Source organism: Oncorhynchus masou, chromosome 15, assembly GCF_036934945.1.
Source record: "Oncorhynchus masou masou isolate Uvic2021 chromosome 15, UVic_Omas_1.1, whole genome shotgun sequence".
In the NCBI taxonomy this organism is placed as follows: Eukaryota; Metazoa; Chordata; class Actinopteri; order Salmoniformes; family Salmonidae; genus Oncorhynchus; species Oncorhynchus masou.
The window spans coordinates 26,666,499-26,688,816 of record NC_088226.1 but is presented as its reverse complement, the minus strand read 5'-3'; the positions used below and the strand labels follow the sequence as shown (position 1 = coordinate 26,688,816).

The 22,318-nt window shown below is 42.1% G+C and overlaps 1 protein-coding gene across 1 annotated transcript in view; it reads left to right on the top strand.

Moving 5' to 3' along the window:
* LOC135556830 (probable phospholipid-transporting ATPase IA) overlaps positions 1-22,318 on the top strand; it is a 116,596-nt gene that overhangs the window by 79,963 nt on the left and 14,315 nt on the right. The window contains exon 16 of the mRNA XM_064990273.1: positions 21,095-21,169. Within this exon, the coding sequence (XP_064846345.1) occupies positions 21,095-21,169 (75 nt within the window). The remainder of the gene's footprint in view (positions 1-21,094; positions 21,170-22,318) is intronic.

Below are 22,318 nucleotides of genomic sequence, written 5' to 3'. Positions count from 1 at the left end.
TTGGGGTAATCTGGTTGCACCCACTGGGAAATACTGAAATAGTTGGCAAAACTTTTGACATGATGGCAAAAGACCAGAGGTTCTCATCACACAACCAGGCCATATGACCCTCTCTCTTTCCTTCAAAAATTAAGAATAGACTTGTCTGGTGGTGGTGGGATACTCTGAGCAACGCAAGCTCATTACAAAGTTTTCCTTTCTGAATTCTTCTCCCACCTTATTCTGCCTCTCTTTGAGTCCAGCCACAAGCGCTCTTTCAAACATGTCAATTCCCTTTTGAAAGGACATTGTCTCTCTCATGTACAGTTTACAGTTCTGTCTGCAAGGTGAGTCCCTCCCCAGCACACATTTTGTTATTCCCTGAAAATCGTGATTCAAGTACATTATAGGGGATTTCTTCACTGTTTTTGCTGCTTTGTGAAGTATCAAACACCCCTGTTTGTAAGGGCTTGACATCCAAGACACTAGCAACCCAGGAGAGGGCTCAAAGCTACATTTGTTTCAGAAATAAGTTTACTTTTGTGCACATGTTTTCCTCTTCCTCTCCCATGCCATGTCCTACCAGAAGAAACAGGGAGAAAAGAAGTAAAGGGGAATGTTCACCTTTTTCTGAGAACATTGTCTGATGTAAATATATCACTAGCCACTTTAAACAATGCTACCTTATATAATGTTACTTACCCTACATTATTCATCTCATATGCATACGTATATACTGTACTCTATATCATCGACTGCATCCTTATGTAATACATGTATCACTAGCCACTTTAACTATGCCACTTTGTTTACATACTCATCTCATATGTATATACTGTACTCGATACAATCTACTGTATCTTGCCTATGCTGCTCTGTACCATCACTCATTCATATATCCTTATGTACATATTCTTTATCCCCTTACACTTAGATTACTTGTTGGTTATTACTGCATTGTCGGAACTAGAAGCACAAGCATTTCGCTACACTCGCATTAACATCTGCTAACCATGTGTATGTGACAAATAAAATTTGATTTGATTTGTCTGTTACAGTGTGCATTAGAATCTAAATACCATGACTGGGATACTGTATAGAGGACTGTGCTCGATAGCCTGACCTGTTCTGGCCTGGCTTGATTTGTTCTCTCCTCTGTCTAGCCTTTGCCTTTGGTTGTTTGAAAGGCATAGAGAAGGATGAAAGGGTCTTTCCAATGTCATTGTAGGGAATGTGAGTGTAGGTGCAGCTCGCTCTTTGTTGGTGGTGGAATCAGCAGCTGTGTTATAATTGCCATTTTGCTGGGAGCCTGGATGGATGGAGGTTAATTGAGAGTCAGGAAGTGAGGCTGACACTGAATTGTCTGTTGGAGCAACAAGTTGGGCTGCCATGCAATGCACCAGTCAGTTTTCTCATGGCCTGTTAGTCTCTCTCTCACTCAGCTAATGCTCTGTCTTTTTATGGCAGGGCACTCATTCAGAAGGAACATTCAAACTTCACAAAGCTTAACGTTTTAATAACTTTGAAGTATAGTTGGAGGGAGATCGTGGTGGTCAGAAAATTTCAGGGGATATGAGGGAGCAGAAGATACTGAAAACAGTTATATATTACACACAAATGCCAAATTATATTTAACACAGCAGTCTTACTTTATTTCCTTTGTCTATAATCTTGCAGTGCTAAACAAACAAAATAATAACAATTGGACAAAATGGAAGGATTTGCCACATTTAAACTGAGAGACCTTTTCAATGATGTTGCCATAATGATTTAATTCAAATATTTGGTCCAGCTGGGCACGACTTTGCTTGATTGACATATTGTCAAGCGGCCCCTGAAGGGCTGATAGACAAGTGGCATTTATGAGGTTATTACAAGAGGCTCAGAAAGCCTGGAGGAACACCTGGAGACCGAGAGAGGAGGGCCTAGTGCTGAGCTGAGCACAGCCTGCCAACTGGTGCCACACTGTGAACATAACCACCACTCAAGACCCTATCCAGGATGGTAACACTGGGTGCCCTTCTCTTTCCAGCATATTTACTAGCTCATCTTTCTTCATCCCTCTCTCTTTCCCCTTTGCCTACTTTTTTGAAGCAGGATAAGGACATCGTTTGCATTTTTTCAGGCGCAAAGAGGGCTGTCATTTTGTTGAGGACAAATGTCACATCTCTCTCTCTCCCTCCTCCTCCCCCTTCCTCCCACACTGAGGCCTACGCATCCGTGGGATGGTGTCGCAGAATTTTTTTATTCTGCTGATGAATATGCAATATGAGCTTCTTTATTGGCGGGACGCATTCCCTTCTTCCCACTCCCTCCATTTCCCCCTGCTCTGTTTTTCAGAATGTGCACTGGGGTAGAGAGGCCAGCCACACCCCTCTGCTGAGTGACATTCAATGAAGAGAGAGGGAAAAAAGACCCTGCCTGGTCCTTCTCCTAATGAGCAAATCAATGCATCTGTCTCTCAAGAGAGTGAGAGAGGGGCACTAGCGGGACCCGAAGGACCAGGCCAAAACACTCACGCATAAGCCGTTGCCGCATGCTCTGAATGGGCCTCTTTTTAAACTTAGCACAACAATATATCAGCCCGGAGTCCCTCATTGAGCAGGCCCTTAATTAATTCAGCACTTTGACCCCAGGCTAGTAGTGTTGTCACGATAGCAGAATTTTGACTTCGATACAATACTCGATACTGTCACGATACTTGATACCAAAACGTCACAGAATGGCACTTGATCCAGACAGCTAATTCCGCTAACGGTCTATTCAATCATTGGGCATCTTTTGAGTTCAATATCATTACATTCAATATCATTACACAATTTTTTAGAGACAGCCATGTACGCATTAACTGAATCAATTATACAATCATTACAATCAATTTGACCTTTTTTTATCAAACTACAAAACAACACAATGGTAGTAATTTATTTGAATGATAAATCTCTGATAAACTGGATAAATCAAGATGTAGCCTAGGTTTTTCACAATACAGGTGAATGCATATTATTCAATAGGAGTGTGAGCATGCATTGAGTAATTTAGCTTGTTTTAGCTGATTTCATGAGGAGACAGATGACAACTAATCCTTACCTTTTAGGACTTATTTTATTGCTGACTGCAAAGAGAACATATTATTTTATTGTATTGATTAACAACATTTGCATAAAGTAATATTTTATTTGATAAAAGTGTGCACTGTCTGTTTAAGAAACATTTATGAACAGCAGGTGGCCTAACGCTTAAGAGTGTTGGACCAGTAATCGAAAGGTTGTTGGTTTGAATCCCTGAGATGACTAGGTGAAAAATCTGTCGATGTGCCTTTAAGCAAGGCACTTAACCCTAATTTCTCATGTAAGTTATTCTGGATAAGAAGGTTATTCTGGGTAAGAATGCTAAATGACTAAAATGTTGAAATGTAAATTCACAGGCAGAATGTGGTTGTGGAATCTGACGTTGTGGCGATGGAATCTAGTGGAAACAAGACGGGAGGCAAACTAAGACAAATAATTTAATGAGTTGCATTAACAAAGTACTAGGGTAGTAAATTCAGCTATATATATATATAAAACATTTGTGAAATTGTTTTTTATTTCACAAAATTAGTGCACTGTCCCTCTACTAGTCCTGTATTAGCAGACCGATATAGCCGTCTGTAGTCCCCACCCCCTCCCAAACATCTTCCCGTGGCTATGCCTGAAATTGAAGCTGGAAGCTAACGGTATCGTCTTGTATTTTATAAAAGTGTTCAAGCCTGTATGGACATTGTTTTGCGAACAGTAATGAACCGTTTCAAATTATTATTATTTATTTATATTTACGATCCCTTTTACGATCCCTTTGGGCGTAATTTTGTGAAATCCAATTGCTGCAACTCCCCTACGGACTCGGGAGAGGCAAAGGTCGAGAGCCTTGCATCCTCCGAAACATGACCCTGCCAAGTTGCACTGCTTCTTGACACAGTGCTTGCTTAACCCAGAAGCCAGCCTCACCAATGTGTTGGAGGAAACACCGTCCAGCTGGTCACCGAAGTCAGCTTGCAGGCGCCTGGACCGCCACAAGGAGTGGCTAGAGCACGATGGGACAAAGAAATCCCTGCTGCCCAAACCCTCCCCTAACACTGACAACGCTGAGCCAAAATGGCCTTCAAAATGTATTTAGTTGCATTATTGAAGTGTGTTAACTTTTATGCAGCATGAGTGGGGACTGGGGAGCTAATGGATCACAGACAGCTTTGGCAATGAGTAAGTGGAGCACGTTATAAAGGGGCTGCGCTGATAAACAGACTTGATGCTCTCAATCACGTGAGACACATTTTGACAGAAGTACTGAACATAACAACAATTCTAGTCCCAAACTGGGGGGGGGTTGTATCGGAAAAATATTGACATTTTGGTATACCGTGCAACACTACAGGCTAGCCACTCATTACCACAATGTCGGCCACAACACAGGTTTAACCTGCTCCATGTTCTTCAATTGAGGTGATTACCTTGTGTGTCTGAGAAAAAACGTAGTTGACCACCAGCGGCATCCCCTTTAAAAAAAACAACATCACGGTAGAATGCACCTTACGGAGGGAAGAGCAGTAGCTGGAATGGGTGGGCGGGGTAGTAGGGGGGATGGGGTGGGGTGTATGGTTTAGGAGAGTGCATACACATACTTGCTTCTCTCTCCTTGCCCAAGTAAATGGGGTGTGCGGGAGGGATGTGTGGGTAACAGACATTTGTTTTGGGAACATTTTCGTGCGTTCGCTTGCACGATTGAATGGGAAGGGCTGGTGGATTGGGAATTGGGCGTGTCCGAACCGAGAATTTGTAGCAATTCAGGCCTTCATAATGAAGTTAAATGAAGCAAGGAAATGTTTGCAGCCTGGCCATGGCACAACACAGCAACCCTGATGTCCCTTCAACAGCCATGGCCAATCCAACAGAGAGGGTCTGTTCAGCGCCACTGTCTGTCCACACAATAACACAGAGACGGCCAGGCTGTTTCACTGTTTCTCACACGAGCAGAAAATCTCACCCGGAAAATGTCCAGACAATAAGGCCTCATTTTGCCTGACATATGCTGGTTTTTGGGGGGCTTTTATGTATGTCTGCAATGGTATTATAAAAAGTCAGGACAGGAATACATCAGTCTTAAATGCACCATCTGACAAGTTCTTTCTCTCTGTGTTTTCACTGTCGCACACAATCACATTCATACATAAAGCCATAATTTTTAGAATGAAATAATAAACCATCTTCAATAAAAAGACTGTATAACAGAACCTGGTATTATGAAAAGTCAGAACATGAACACATCAGTCCTCAATGCACGATCTGACAAGTTGTTCTATAGCGGGAGCATGAAGAAAAGTTAAACACATATCCTGTCTCACATCTCCAATACATTGCTAGATGTATTTTTTTTCCTTCATTTTTTATTCAAGAGCGCATAAAGAACATGTACCATACATACACAACATATCTTTGCTGTCTTTACAAAGGAGCGTAATTACACATGTTAAAACCTCTACAGGATTGGTGAGCTAACGTAGGCTAATGTGATTAGCATGAGGCTGTAAGTAACAAGAACATTTCCCAGGACATAGACATGTCTGATATTGGCAGAAAGCTTCAATTCTTGTTAATCTAACTGCACTTTTCAGTTTACAGTAGCTATTACATTGAAAGAACACCATGCTATTGTTTGAGGAGAGTGCACAGTTATGAACTTGAAAAAATATTAATAAACCAATTAGGAACATTTGGGCAGTTTTGATACAACAGTTGGAACAGAAATGCAATGGTTCATTGGATCAGTCTAAAAAGTTGTGCATACACTGCTGCCATCTAGTGGCCAAAATATAAATTGTGCCTATATTCCTAAGTCATATATTGACCTTTCTCTTGCAAAGGGGGGGGGGGGATCAAATAAAAATGATTTTTTTCTTTGTATTATCTTTTACAATATCTAATGTGTTATATTCTCCTACATTAATTTCACATTTCCACAAACTTCAAAGTGCTACAGGCAGTTAGATTTGGGTATGTCATTTTAGGCGTAAATTGAAAAAAAACGGTCCTATACTTCAGAGTACATTTTGGCTGTATAGAGTAAATATTTCAAGAGTCTGAATATGAATACAATTTGGAAAAAGCCACATAAAAACAACAGAAACAAACAAAAAAAACAAAAATGACAGAATAAGACCAGGAACCTTCATACCTATGCTGTTTATGTTGCAAAATGTATGTAATTCTCTCCATGCTAGCATGTTCCCTGCATAGACCTAACCACATATCTTTTGAGGATGCATGTTCATTTTTCCAGCATTTTGTTACACATTTCCTTGCTGCTGCTAAAAGATCATCTATCAATTTAAGTGGAGAGGATTGGAGTGTATTCAGAGGAACAACACCTAGAAGGAGATGGGTCTGGTTGAATAATAATACCTGTGATGTACTGTATAAAGAAAAGAGAAATTTCAGACCAAAAATACTGAATTTTCGGACATTGCCAAAATATATGTGATAAAGTACCTATACTGCCTCCAACACGTAGAACCTATTCCGTTTTTCATTTTGAATTGAAAGTCCCTTGTACTTGTAGTGGCTTTATATAGTGTTCCCCAACTCTCCTCTGATATCTGCACCTGTAATTCAACCTTCCATGAGTTCCTAAGATTATCTAAAGATAATATTTGCATGTTAAGGATATTGTTGTAAAAAAAACGGTTCCAATGTTTTCCCCTTGATAAAGTAATTCAATAATCTCATCAATAGGAGTTATCGGCTTTTTAAACAATGAATTACCTGACTTAAAGGTACCTATGAACATTTGTTTGAGATATAATGAATTCCTCCTGGATTTCTTGAAATTATAAAAAAATGTAGCCTTTGAAAAGTTGAGAGACTCTACAAAAGCCCTCTCTCTTCCCATTCCCTAAATCATTGGGCCGTAGTAGTAGGAAGAAAGGCTGGGTTGTGGAATATAGGTGAGTGTCTAGACATGTCATTACTCAGTTTATATTGGTGTTGATCCTTCCTCCATGTCTTCAATGTAGGAGTAATAAATGTTTTTTGTTTAATCCTGTCAATAGAAATCTGCTATGAAGACAAGTCAATGTAAAGACGTATCACAATATTGACTCTCAATTTCAAGCCATGACACATCCTTCAGTTGTTGAATCCATGATGCTATGTGATTAAGTTGCGCTGCCCAGTAATATGATTTAAGGTTATGGAGGCCAAGCACACCCAATTCTTTGAACAGCTGTAGTTTTTTATAACTAATATGAGCCTTCTTATTTTGCCATAAAAATGTGCCTATTGCTGCATTTAGGCAAGTAAAGGTTTTCGCAGGATTTTTTAAACAGGAAGCATTGAAAACAGTCTTGGTAAGACATTAATTTTCACTGAAGCAAACTGACCTGCTAGAGATATAGGGAGGGTCATCCAACAGTCTAGAACTTCAGTGATTTGACTAATCACAGGTGGGTAGTTCAAAGCATATAGTTTCCCAATATCCCTGATGTAATATTAACACCCAAGTAACGCATGCTAGTATCAGTGTAACGGCGTTCTTCGTTTGTCGCAAGAAAGTCGGACCGAAATGCAGCGTGTAGGTTACTCATGTTTATTAGTGAAACAAACAACGGAACTATACATGAATAACTAATAAATACAAAACAACAAACGGAACGTGAAACCTATTACAGCCTGACTGGTGAACACTAACACAGAGACAGGAACAATCACCCACGAAATACAAAGCGAAACCCAGGCTACCTAAATACGGTTCCCAATCAAAGACAACGAGAATCACCTGACTCTGATTGAGAACCGCCTCAGGCAGCCAAACCTATGAAACACACACCCCTAATCAGCTACAATCCCAATAACTAAAAAACCCCACTAAATACAACAAACAATAAACCCATGTCACACCCTGGCCTGACCAACTAATTAACTAAAACACAAAATACTAAGACCAAGGCGTGACAATCAGTCCACTTAAATGCATAGTTGTCTTTGATACTTGAGGGTGCATCACCAAATGTCATCATTGCAATAGTTTTACCAACGTAAATTGTATAGCCTAACGTAACACCATACTCACCTAGTAATTTGAAAATATTTTGAATCATTGTCTCAGCCTTATGTTCAGGATGACATTGTCTGCATATAGAGATATCTTGTGTTCATTTGGCCCCACCTGCAGACCATGAATGTTTATGGCACTTCGAATGCCAGAGGTTCTATACTAAGGCCAAATAACAGTAGCGAGGGACAATCTCCTTGACGATTTCCTTGTTGTAGTGAAAAGGAATGAGACATACTCCCATTCGTTCTAACAGATGATTTTAGACTTGAATATATCAACTCTATCCATTTAAAAAAGCGCTCTCCAAAACCAAACTTCTTCAACGTTGCTTAAAGGAAGACCCAGTCAACGCGGTCAAATACCTTTTCAGCATCGAGAGATAATATAACTGTTTGTTTGAGTTGGGTCTTAGAGTAATTGATATTATTCAGAAGTCATCTTATATTCGATGTTGAGTGATGTCCTTTAATGACCCCAGTTTGATTAGGATCCGCAATTATTTTAGAGTCACAATTAAAAAACGCAGCGATTGGTAAGCTGCTCTGACAGCTGACGCTTAAAGTTAGTGAGGGAGATGTGTCTCCAACTTCAGTGATTTTTGCAATTCGTTCCAGTCATTGGCAGCAGAGAACTGGAAGGAAAGGCGGTGAAATCATCCCATGTGAAGAGTCAACTCATTTTATTAAAGTTCAATTCGTAACTAAATTGTTGTTGGGTTTTTTTTCTATTGAAAGGATTTAATTATTTGCAATAATGTCTACTTATGTAATAAAACGTTCATGTTTCTGTCTCCGTATGATATGGTAAATATATCCAATGCAAAAAACATCTACATTTAAACGGTATTAATATGAATTTGCATATATTTCTGTAAATTCCCATATATTCCTGTTAATTCCAACAGAAAGTTTCCACCTCTGAATATTTCCCAAAATGAGCAACACTAGTTGCTTCACACGAAGAACCCGTCTGATCAGCTGTATTAGTTCTTTACTGAACGTTTTATAGAACTCACAGGTGGCATCACGTTTCAGGGAAGACCCAGATGCAGACAGTGTCAAAGTAACAAAAGTTTATTACTAGAACAGAGGGCAGGCAAAACGACAGGTCAAGGGCAGGCAAAGGTCAGTAATCCAGATCCAAGTCCAAAAGGTATAGAGCGGCAGGCAGTCTCAGTGTCAGGGCAGGCAAAGGTCAACAATCCAGGGTGGTACAGAAATGGCAGGCAGGGTCAGGGCCAGCAGGAACGAAAAACAGCCAGGAGCAAGGGGGAAATTCCTGGTAGGCTTGACGAACAAATGAACTGGCAACAGATAAACAGAGAACACAGGTATAACTACACTGGGTATAATGGGGAAGATGGGCGACACCTGGAGGGGGGTGGAGACAAGCACAAAGACTGGTGAAACAGATGAGGGTGTGACCCATCGGGACCCGGACTCTTCCCATTTTGCATGCTTCTGATGGCTGCTTCTATCTCGGAGTCAGTAATGGGGGTGGGTCCTTATCTTCACACGATAGTTCTGCCAGGTTCAAATGTGTGAGAATATCCTCCTGAGAGGAAACATCTTTAGGTTTCTTATATAGGGTCTCGTAGTACTCAGCAAATGTCTATTATTTATTTATTTGGGACAAGAAGTAACTTTGCCCTGCACAGTTATGATATTTGGAATACATCGTTCCACTACATCCTTTTTAAGTTGCAGTGCAAGAAGTTTCCCTGGTTTGTCTCCCTGACTATAATATTTATTCCAGGCAAATCGTATAGAACCGTCAGCTTTATAAGTAAGAGGCATATTAAGCTCCCCTTTCGCTGCAGCCAACTGAATTGGAGTGTCCCCATCCCCTTGTTTCTTATGTCTTTCTTCTAATTAGGACAATAAATTCCAAAAGCGTTGTAAGTTTCTCCAAGAAGAGAAGCGTTTAACCTCCACCTATATGTTTCAGGTTGTCCATCTTTTAACCTAAGTTTTAGGGATACCGAACTGAGATGGTGATGTGATTAATAATACAGTTTTATACCTGATGAGCTAAGGTCTGAGGGATAAGTATGAGGATTTGAAAAGAAAGTATAGTCTTTTGTTGTTGGATTTAACTTACTCCAAATACAGTGGGGAGAACAAGTATTTGATACACTGCCGATTTTGCAGATTTTCCTACTTACAAAGCATGTAGAAGTCTGTAATTTTTTATCATAGGTACACCAACTGTGAGGGACGGAATCTAAAACAAAAATCCCGAAAATCACATTGTATGATTTTTAAGTAATTCATTTGCATTTCATTGCATGACATCAGTATTTGATACATCAGAAAAGCAGAATTTAATATTTGGTACAGAAACCTTTGTTTGCAATTACAGAGATCATCCAGCTAAATCTACACTTCACTGTTTTCCAAAGTGGTGTCTGTTTCTTGCCTGATAGGTGAAGCTGTGTCCAGACAAGTCTGACGAATCAAGATATCAAGTGATCAGCTGCATCTACCCCAGCATATGGTTTAGATACATGGTATCTTTACCTTCCCCTCTCCTTCATCGGCAAGCAGATCCAAGGCTGTCTTTATCCAGCCAGTCTCTCCACACCCATGGCTCCTGCCTCATCACTAACCTTGACTGTCACTTGGATGTCGCTGGCTGGATCAAGGAGGGAAACGGCGGGCATTTGACATATGTTCAGATGTAGTGCTGGGCTAAATCCATGGGAAATATTACACTGTGGAGATGATATCTCTGAGACTTTCACACTCGTCCCCACTAATTCAGTCCACCTCTAATTGTCTCCCGTCCTCATCCCCCGAAGGTTTGAAACGCTGCACTTTCAGAGACTAATGATGTGTTGAGCACAGTTCAGAATTTAAGAAAACAAGATCCAATTTTCCACTTGTTTTATCTCTTTTTATGTTGCCTGGAACATTTTTCTTCCATTTTTTTCCTTTAGTAACAATTCAATACGTATCTAGTCCATGGGCTGTGATACGATACGTTATAGTTTGAAATTATTTGGTTTGATTAGAGGAACTAATCGAAGCGACACTGCACTGCACTAACATTTGTTGCATAAACACATTCATTTTCTATTCTAAACTGAAATCGGCTGCTGATGGAGCTCATGAGCTGGGCCTCTGAGCTGGTTCTGTTTTTTTTTAACCTTTATTTTACCAGGCAAGTCAGTTAAGAACAAATTCTTATTTTCAATGATGGCCTAGGAACAGTGGCTTAACTGCCTGTTCAGGGGCAGAACGACAGATTTTGTACCTTGTCAGCTCGGGGATTTGAACTTGCAACCTTTCAGTTACTAGTCCAATGCTCTAACCACTAGGCCACCCTGCCTCCCCACGTGTGCATGCATGCACGTGTGTGTCACGTGCATGCATGCATGGAAAAATGTAAAGACCATTTGGAAGTTTTGACCAACTTGGACCATGCAGTGTGGGTAGCAAAAGTGATCGCTGTCCTTGTTATGAAATTATCAACTTTGCCCTCTATATCTAAGAATGACATATCCTTCTTGGTCAAATAGCCTTTACACAGCCTGGAGGTGTGTTGTCCTTGTCCTGTTGAAAACAAAATATAGTCCCACTTAGCACAAACCAGATAGGATGGCGTATCGTGTCGGCTTCCCTGTTCCATCTACTGCTGCCCCCTGGACACTATGATCACTTGGCTACATAGCTGATGCCTGCTGGACTGTCCATTAATCACGGTACTCCATTCTGTTTATTTATGTTTTATCTGTCGGCCCCAGCCACGAACTCAGGCTCTGTGTGTAGTTAATCCGACCCTCTCTGCCTAGTCATCACCATTTTACCTGCTGTTGTTGTGTTAGCTGACTAGCTGTGTTGTCTCACCTGTTGTTTTAGCTAGCTCTCCCAATCAAGACCTGCGATTACTTTATGCCTTGCAGTATGTCTCTCTCATATCAATATGCCTTGTATACTGTTGTTCAGATTAGTTATCATTGTTTTAGTTTACAATGGAGCCCCTAGTTCCACTCCTCATACCTCCTTTGTCCCACACAGGTGGTGACCTCACCCATTATAACCAGCATGTCCAGAGATACAACTTCTCTTATCATGACCCAGTGCCTGGGCTTACCTCCACTGTACCCGCACCCCACCATACCCCTGTCTGCACATTATGCCCTGAATATATTCTACTACACCCATAAATCTGCTCCTTTTATTCCTTGTCCCCAACACTCCAGGCAACCAGTTTTGATAGCCTTTACCGCACCCTCATCCTACTCCTTCTCTGTTCCTCGGGTGATGTGGAGGTAAACCCAGGCCCTGCATGTCCCCAGGCACCCTCATTTGTTGACTTCTGTGATCGAAAAAGCCTTGGTTTCATGCATGTCAACATCATAAGCCTTCTCCCTAAGTTTGTTTTACTCACTGCTTTAGCACACTCTGCCAACCCTGATGTCCTTGCCGTGTCTGAATCCTGGCTTAGTAAGGCCACCAAAAATTCTGAGATTTCCATACCCAACTATAACACTTTCCGTCAAGATAGAACTGCAAAAGGGGGAGGAGTTGCAATCTACTGCAGAGATAGCCTGCAAAGTTCTGTCATACTTTCCAGGTCTATGCGCAAACAGTTCAAACTTCTCATTTTGAAAATGAATCTCTCCAGAAATAAGTCTCTCACTTTTGCCGCCTGCTACCGACCCCCCTCAGCTCCCAGCTGTGCGCTGGACACCATCTGTGAATTGATCGCCCCCCATCGAGCTTCAGAGTTTGTTCTGTTAGGTGACCTAAACTGGGATATGCTTAACACCCCGGCAGTCCAACAATCTAAGCTAGATGCCCTCAATCTCACACAAATCATCAAGGAAACCACCAGGTACAACCCTAAATCCGTAAACATGGGCACCCTAATAGACATTATCCTGACCAGCTTGCCCTCCAAATACACCTTCGTTGTCTTCAATTGTCTTCTCAGCGATCACTGCCTCATTGCCTGTATCCTCTATGGGTCCGTGGTCAAACGACCACCCCTCATCACTGTCAAATGCACCCTAAACCACTTCTGCAAGCAAGCCCTTCTAATCGACCTGGCCCGGGTATCCTGGAAGGATATTGACCTCATCTCGTCAGTTGAGGATGCCTGGTCATTCTTTAAAAGTAACTTCCTCACCATCTTAGACAAGCATGCTCCGTTCAAAAAATGAAGAACTAAGAACAGATATAGCCCTTGGTTCACGCCAGACCTGACTGCCCTCGACCAGCACAAAAACATCCTGTGGCGGATAGTCCCCGTGATATGCAACTGTCAGGAAAGCAAAGGCCAGCTTTTTCAAGCAGAAATTTGCATCCTGTAGCTCTAACTCCAAAACGTTCTGGGACACTGTAAAGTCCATGGAGAAGAAGAGCACCTCCTCCCAGCTGCCCACTGCACTGATGCTAGGTAACATGGTCACCACCGATAAATCCGTGATAATCGAAAACTTCAACAAGCATTTCTCAACGGCTGGCCATGCCTTCCTCTCCTGGCGACTCCAACCTCTACCAACAGCTCCACCTCCACCCCCCCCCCCAGCTACTCGACCAAGCCTCCCTAGCTTCTCTTTCACCCAAATCCAGGTAGCAGGTGTTCTGAAAGAGCTGCAAAACCTGGACCCATACAAATCAGCTGGGCTTGACAAACTGGACCCTCTATTTCTGAAACTGTCTGCCGCCATTGTCGCAACCCCTATTACCAGCCTGTTCAACCTCTCCTTCGTATCATCTGAGATCCCTAAGGATTGGAAAGCTGCCGCGGTCATCCCCCTCTTCAAAGGGGGAGACACCCTGGACCCAAACTGTTACAGACCTATATCCATCCGGCCCTGCCTATCTAAGGTCTTCGAAAGCCAAGTCAACAAACAGATCACTGACCATCTCGAATCCCACCGTACCTTCTCCGCTGTGCAATCTGGTTTCCGAGCTGTGTGTCAAATCGGAGGGCATGTTGTCCGGTCCTCTGGCAGTCTCTATGGGGGTACCATAGGGTTCAATTCTCGGGCCGACTCTTTTCTCTGTATATATCAATGATGTTGCTCTTGCTGCGGGCGATTCCCTGATCCACCTCTACGCAGACGACACCATTCTGTATACTTCTGTTCCTTCCTTGGACACTGTGCTATCTAACCTCCAAACAAGCTTCAATGCCATACAACACTCCTTCCGGGCCTCCAACTGCTCTTAAACGCTAGTAAAACCAAATGCATGCTTTTCAACCGTTCGCTGCCTGCACCCGCACGCCCGACTAGCATCACCACCCTGGATGGTTCCGACCTAGAATATGTGGACATCTATAAGTACCTAGGTGTCTGGCTAGACTGCAAACTCTCCTTCCAGACTCATATCAAACATCTCCAATCCAAAATCAAATCTGGAGTCGGCTTTCTATTTCTCATCAAAGCCTCCTTCACTCATGCCGCAAAACTTACCCTTGTAAAACTGACTATCCTACCGATCCTCGACGATGTCATTTACAAAATAGCTTCCAACACTCTACTCAGCAAACTGGATGTAGTTTATCACATTGCCATCCGTTTTGCACCTTATACCACCCACCACTGCGACCTGTATGCTCTCGTCGGCTGGCCCTCGCTACATGTTCGTCGCCAGACCCTCTGGCTCCAGGTCATCTACAAGTCTATGCTAGGTAAAGCTCCGCCTTATCTCAGTTCACTGGTCACGATGGCAACACCCACCCGTAGCACGTGCTCCAGCAGGTGTATCTCACTGATCATCCCTAAAGCCAAAACCTAATTTGGCCGCCTTTCCTTCCAGTTCTCTGCTGCCTGCGACTGGAACGAATTGCAAAAATCTCTGAAGTTGGAGACTTATCTCCCTCACCAACTTTAAACATCTGCTATCTGAGCAGCTAACTGCTCGCTGCAGCTGTACATAGTCCATCGGTATATAGCCCACCCAATTTAACTACCTCAGCCCCATACTGTTTTTATTTTATTTACTTTTCTGCTCTTTTGCACACCAGTATCTCTACCTGCACATGTTCATCTGATCATTTATCACTCCAGTGTTAATCTGCTAAATTGTAATTATTCACTCCTATGGCCTATTTATTGCCTACTGTTACGAATCCCTTTTGGCCCCACAGTCTAGGGGGAGATGGTAACGAGACCCGTAACATAACTCATGCAAATTATAATAGTGAAAAAGTAAAAGTGAGAATGAAATAACCACAGACAACTAAATTACCGTCAAACACATGGTTTATTAGAAGACACACGGTAATGGGGGGGGGGGGGGGTGTCAGGAAAAGGGGCTGAGCTGGACCCAAGGAAAGCAATAATAAGTATTCAAAAACACCCCTAAGCTAGACTAGCCTATTTCAACAACAGCTAACTAACTAACTAACCAAAAATACAGTGGGTGGTCCGCCCACTTCTAACTAGTGTTTTTAACTAAGTTTACCTATGGGTAGTGTATGCCCATGGGCGACTTGTCTTGGTTCCCTCTTTTCCCACCAGCAAACAAACACAAACACCATAACCAAAAACAATACTCACAGGTGAGGACAAAATGATATGGAGGTGCTCAAACAAAAGATAGCTCAATACATAAAGAGCGATAGAGAGACATCATAGGAGAGGGTGAAACAGAGCGATCTACAGACATATGGCATTTACAGAGAGATTGAGCTCTAGAGCAAACGACTGACAGGGTTTTTAAACCAAGGGAAAGGAACTGTGATTGGATAGGAAACAGGAGGAGATGTGTCTTCTGATTGATGATTGATTGGTGACTGATTGGGGAGTGATGATTTTCACCTGTGAGGGAAAAAGGACAGAAAAGAACACAGGATACATACACACGCACCCACAGGATACCTGTATCCGTAACACCTACCTCCTCATGCCTTTTGCACACAATGTATATAGATTTTTTGTTATTGACTTGTTTATTGTTTATTGTTTACCCCATGTGTATCTCTGTTGTTGTCTGTTCACACTGCTATGCTTTATATTGGCCAGGTCACAGTTTTAAATGAGAACTTGTTCTCAACCAACCTACCTGGTTAAATAAAGGTGAAATAAAAAAATAAAAAAAGAGAGAACAGTCTATGACTTGGGTAATTGGAGTCTTTGACAATTTTTTGGGCCTTCTGACTCCATCTAGTATATAGGTCCTGGATGTCAGGAAGCTTGGGCCGTACGCATTACCCTCTGTACCGCCTTACAGTCAGATGCCAAGCAGTTGCTATACCAGGCAGTGATGCAACCGGTCAGGATGCTCTCGAGGGTGGAGCTGTAGAGGCTTTTGAGGATCTGGGGACCCATGCCATATCTTTTCAGTCTCCTAGGGGGAAAAGGCTTTGTCGCGCTCTCTTCACAACTATCTTGGTGTGTTTGGACCATGATAGTTCGTTGGTGATGTGGACACCAAGGAACTTAACTCTCAACCTGCTCCATTTCAACCCTGTTCCTATAGTCTACAATCAGCTCCTTTGTCTTGCTCACATTGAGGGAGAGGTTGTTGTCCTGGCCACACACTGGCAGGTCTCTGACCTCCTCCCTATAGGCTGTCTCATCGTTGTCGATGATCAGGCCTACTACTGTTGTGTCGTCAACAAACTTAATGATGGTGTTTAATGATGGAGTCGTCCTTGGCCACGCAGTCATGGGTGAAGTCATGGGTGAACAGGGAGTACAGGAGAGGACTAAGCACACACCCCTGAGGGGCCCCAGTGTTGAGGATCAGCGTGGCAGATGCATTGTTGCCTACCCCTACCACCTGTGGGCGGCCCGTCAGGATGTCCTGGATCCAGTTGCAGAGGGAGGTGTTTAGTCCCAGAGTCCTTAGCTTAGTGATGAGCGGGCGCTATGGTGTTGAATGCTGAACTGTAGTCAATGAGCAGCATTCTCACATAGGTGTTCCTTTTGTCCAGGTGCAAAAGGGCAGTGTGGAGTGCGATTGAGAGTCTGTCATTTGTTTATCTGTTGGGGCTTTATTGTGAATTGGAGTGGGTCTAAGGTTTCTGACATAATGGTGTTGATGTGAGCCATGACCAGCTTTTCAAAGCACTTCATGACTATCGATGTGAGTGCTACGGGCCGGTAATCATTTAGGCAGGTACCTTAGCTTTCTTGGCCACAGGGACTGTTGTGGTTTGTTTGAAACATGTAGGAATTACAGATTTGGTCAGAGAAAGGTTGAAAATGTCAGTGAAGACACTTGCCAGTTGGTCCATGCATGCTTTGTGTACACGTCATGGTAATCCGTCTGGCCCCGCGACTTTGTGAATGTTGACCTGTTTAAAGGTCTTGCTCACATCGGCTACGAAGACCGTGATCATGCAGTCGTCCAGAACAGCTGATGCTCTCATGCATGCTTCAGTGTTGCTTGCCTTGAAGTGAGCATAAAAGGCATTTAGCTCGTCTGGTAGGCTCGTGTCACTGGCAGCTTGCAGCTGGGTTTCCCTTTGATGTCCTTAATAGTTTTCAAGCCCTACCACATCGGACGAGCATCAGTGCCGGTGTACTAGGATTCAATCTTAGTCCTCTATTGACGCTTTGCCTGTTTTATGGTTCGTCTGAGGACATGCTATTTCTTATAAGTGTCCGGATTAGTTAGTGTCCTGCTTCTTGAAAGCGGCAGCTCTAGCCTTTAGCTCGGTGCAGATGTTGCCTGTCATCCATGGCTTCTGGTTGGTATATGTACGTACGGTCGCTGTGGGCACAACGTCGTCAATGGACTTATTGATGAAGCTGGTGATTGAGGTGGTATACTCCTCAATGGCATTGGATGAATCCCGGAACATATTCCAGTCTGTGCTAGCAAAAAAATCCTGTAGTGTAGCAGGTATATTGATTCCAGGTGACTACCTCATGAAGCTGGTTGAGAGAATGCCAAGAGTGTGCCAAGCTGTCATCAAAGCAAAAAGTGGCTGCTTTGAAGAATCTCAAATATAAAATATATTTTGATGTGTTTAACACTTGTTTGGTTACTACATGATTCCATATGTGTTATTTCATAGTTTTGATGTCTTCACTATTATTCTACAATGTAGAAAATATTACAAATGAAGAAAAACCCTGGAATGAGTAGGTATGTCTAAACTTTTGACTGGTACTCTATAATATCTCTCGCTCTCTGTCTTCTCCTTCATTTTTGAAGAAGTTCAACTATTGTCTTTCTCTCTCTTTGAAAGAAAGACAATAAGCTAAATAAGTCAAGTAAGCTAAATCATAAATCACCATAAGCAAAATCATAAGCTGTAGTTTATGCTTTCAGTGCTAGATTAATTATCTGATTGGGTGGACAACATGTCAGTTCATGCTGCAAGAGCTCTGATAGGTTGGAGGACATTCTCTGGAAGTTGTCATGATTACTGTGTAAGTCTATGGAAGGGAGTGAGAACCACGAGCAGGAAACTAGCTGTCCTCCTGCTACACCATTGTCCTACCCTACAGAATGATGTTGAGGCTACTGTAGACCTTCATTGCAAAACTACGTTTTAATAAATTATTTGGTGACATGAATATATTTAGTATAGTTTTATCTAAAAAGGATAACTTTTTTAATGTTTCACTATTTTTATGAAACTCACTGAGGAGGATGGTCCTCCCCTTCCTCCTCTGTGGAGCCTCCACTGTTGTAGATCAATGACTGTCAACACAACAATTACATGCTTAGTTCGACACTGAAGGAGAGGACGAAGTTGTCACAAAGGGTGAGAGGTAGAAGTAATTTGAGCCAAAAAATTTGTGAACCAGTGGTTCGTAACATTTGACTCGATTTCCTGGTCAATGCATGCCACATTTTGACCAGTTTGGAGTCTTGTAGACCGATGCACTCGTCTGCACTTTTATCTTAAACATTTGAACCGGGACTGATGCGTATTGGTGAATCGTTACACCCCAACACTCTCAGAAAAAAATATACTAAATAGAAGCATATAGGGTTCTTTATTTTGTCCCCTTAGGGCAACCCATTTTGGTGGGTTCTTCATAGAACCCCCTGTGTATGGTTCTATCTAGAACCCTATATGAAGGGTTCTGCCTAGAACCCTCTATGAAGGGTTCTACCGAGAACCATTTCATCTTTGGAGGGTTCCTCCTAGAATGATCTATCAATGGTTCCACCAACCTTATTAGCATTTAAAATTATGTTATTTATGACAATAATTACTTATATCATAAGGCCTTTCTTTTAGGGCCTAGTTATACCCTAACACAGTGGTGTTAGATAACTCCTGTTTTACAGGCCACATCAGGTAAACTGGAACAACCATCCCAGTATCGGGTCCAATGAGTATAAATACTAACAGAATGGATTAGTTTGTTATTTATCTTTGTGTAGCATAACATTAATCAACCAATAAATGTACATGCAAAAACAGATGTTAAATCAAACAATTATGAATATCACCCTGCAGTTGAGCATACTGAGAAATATGGCTCTATGAAGATAGAACCCTTCTTGCCTTCTAAATAATCCTTCTTGCCTTACAAAGAATCATCAAAGAACCCTTTCTTCCAAAAAGGTTTTTGGGGATGTTAAAACTTGTTATGGCTGGGGGCAGTATTGAGTAGCTTGGATGAATAAGGTGCCCAGAGTAAACTGTCTACTACTCAGGCCCAGTTGCTAATATATGCATATTATTAGTAGATTTGGATAGAAAACACTGACGTTTCTAAAACTGTTTGAATGATGTCTGTGAGTATAGCAGAACTCATATGGCAAGCAAAAACCTGAGAAAAAATGGGAAATCGGAGGTATGTAGTTTTTCAACTTATTGCCTATCAAATACACAGTGTCTATGGGGTCATATTGCACTTCCTAATGCTTCCACTAGATGTCAACAGTCTTTAGAACCTTGTTTGATGCTTCTACTGTGAGGGAGGGGGGAATGGGAGCTGAATGAGTCAGGACTCTGCCAGAGTGGCATGAGATGAACACACACGTTCACGTGAGAGTTAGCTTGCGTTCCATTGCAATTCTACAGACAAAGGAATTCTCCAGTTGGAACATTATTGAAGATTTATGTTAAAAACATCCTTAAGATTGATTCTATACTTCGTTTGACATGTTTCTACGGACTGTAACGGAACTTTTTGACTTTTCGTCTGGCCTGTGCGTCATGAATTTGGATTACTGTGCTAAACGCACTAACAAAAAGGAGGTATTTGGACATAAATGATGGACTTTATCGAACAAATCAAACATTTATTGTGGAACTGGGATTCCTGGGAGTGCATTCTGAATAAGATCATCAAATGTAAGTGAATATTTACAATGTTATTTCTGACTTTTGTTGACTCCACAACATGGCGGTTATCTATATGGCTTGTTTTTGTGTCTGAGCACTGTACTCAGATTATTATATGGTGTGCTTTTTCAGGAAAGCTTTTTTTAAATCTGACACAGTGGTTGCATTAGGGAGAAGTGAATCTATAATTCCATGCATAATAGTTGTATCTTTTATCAATGTTTATTATGAGTATTTCTGTAAATTGATGTGGCTGTCTGCAAAATCACCAGATGTTTTGGAACTACTAAACATAACACGCCAATGCAAACTCAGATTTTTGTATATAAATGTGAACTTTATCGAACAAAACATACATGTATTGTGTAACATGTGTAACATGAAGCCTATGAGTCATCTGATTAAGATCATCAAAGGTTAATGATTAAATTTATCTCTATTTGTGCTTTTTGTGACTCTCTTTGGCTGGAAAAATGGCTGGGTTTTTCTGTGACTGGGTGCTGACCTAACATACTTTTTTTGTGTGCTTTCGTCCTAAAGCCTTTTTGAAGTCGGACACTGTGGTGCGATTAACAACAAATGTATCTTTAAAATGGTGTGAAATACTTCTATGTTTGAGGGATAGCGGGATTCAAGCCATAAGAAGAACCCTTGTATCAAAGCGGTTCTTGGTAGAACCCTATCCCCTTTTTCTAAGAGTGCAGTAAAGGGCATATTGCTTAATGTCAAGTGATGGAAAAACATGCATCCAAACGGGAAGGGGACGAGACCAAATGTCTTCTTTTCTCTGCTCTTTTGTCTCCTTCAGATCTGGTTTTCCTTTGTCAACAGATTCTCTGGTCAGATTCTGTTTGAACGCTGGTGCATCGGCCTGTACAATGTGGTGAGTGTGCATCTGATTTACTCTCCTCTCTCCATTACTGTGAACGAGCATGTTTTATAATTCTCCTCCTCTGTTGCTCTCTGGCAAGAAGACGGATTTGCTGTGGCACCCCAGACGTGTTCCCCTTACTGCAGGACCATATCATCATACCCTGAGACATTTCCCATATATTTATGACCTGCTGTTAAGTCCATATTCCCCTCGTGCCCCAAACTATGTACTGACTGTGGAAAGAACAACAGCCTCGCATGCCCCCAAAGAGTGTAGTTAGCGAAGGTGGTCATTTGTGAATGATAAAGGAACAGGTTGAAAATAGAACAGCACACAACCAGCTCTGGGCAACTGATGTCCCACAGGGTTCGGTTTTGGATCTAATGAATCGATGTTTCTTGTCTGTCAAATGAAATGAGTGAATGGGTGGAAAGAATGTGTATTTTAACACTGCAACAAAAAATGTGAATAGTACATTGTTTGGGTTTCAACGAGTTGACGTGTAGTTTTACACCTTTTATTAAAGATATACCCCAAATCCATAAACAAAAGCGAGTGAGGGAAGTGAGAGGAGAGAAGTGCCCACACACCGTTGACGGAACGCTAAAGGAAGTGATTTCATCGTCAACCAAGAAATTAGAACATTAGTCACCGCTCTAGCTGTTTTTTTAAAGCAACCACAGTGTATGGGGTGGTGGGCTATTCTTTCACTTTATCTAAAATGCAGGGAAATTCCACCAGCTCTGTGGTAGTCTGTTGGAGGCATTGGGCCGAATCCGCCCCTCAATGGCAATGCTCGGCACCCTGAATGAGAAACGATGCAGTGGAGCATGTCCTCCTGCATCCCACCAACCCCAGCCTGCAGTCTGGAGCCTGCAGATGGGCCAATGGGGAACTCACACCACTGACCCGCAGAGTCCCCACTCTGTTCTCTCATTCTTCTCTCTCTTCTCTCTCTCAGCAGCTGCTGCAGGGTGAAACATTACAACACCACATAGACATTACACTAGCTCTGCGAACATACCTGCTAACTAGTCAAGGGCATCGCAGATGTTTGTCTGAGATGGCTTTTGCATATGAATGGAGTGTGTCGAATCAAAATAAAACTCCAAACGTGCTACACGCTCAACAGCCTCCACTCAATAGAATCAGGGCAAT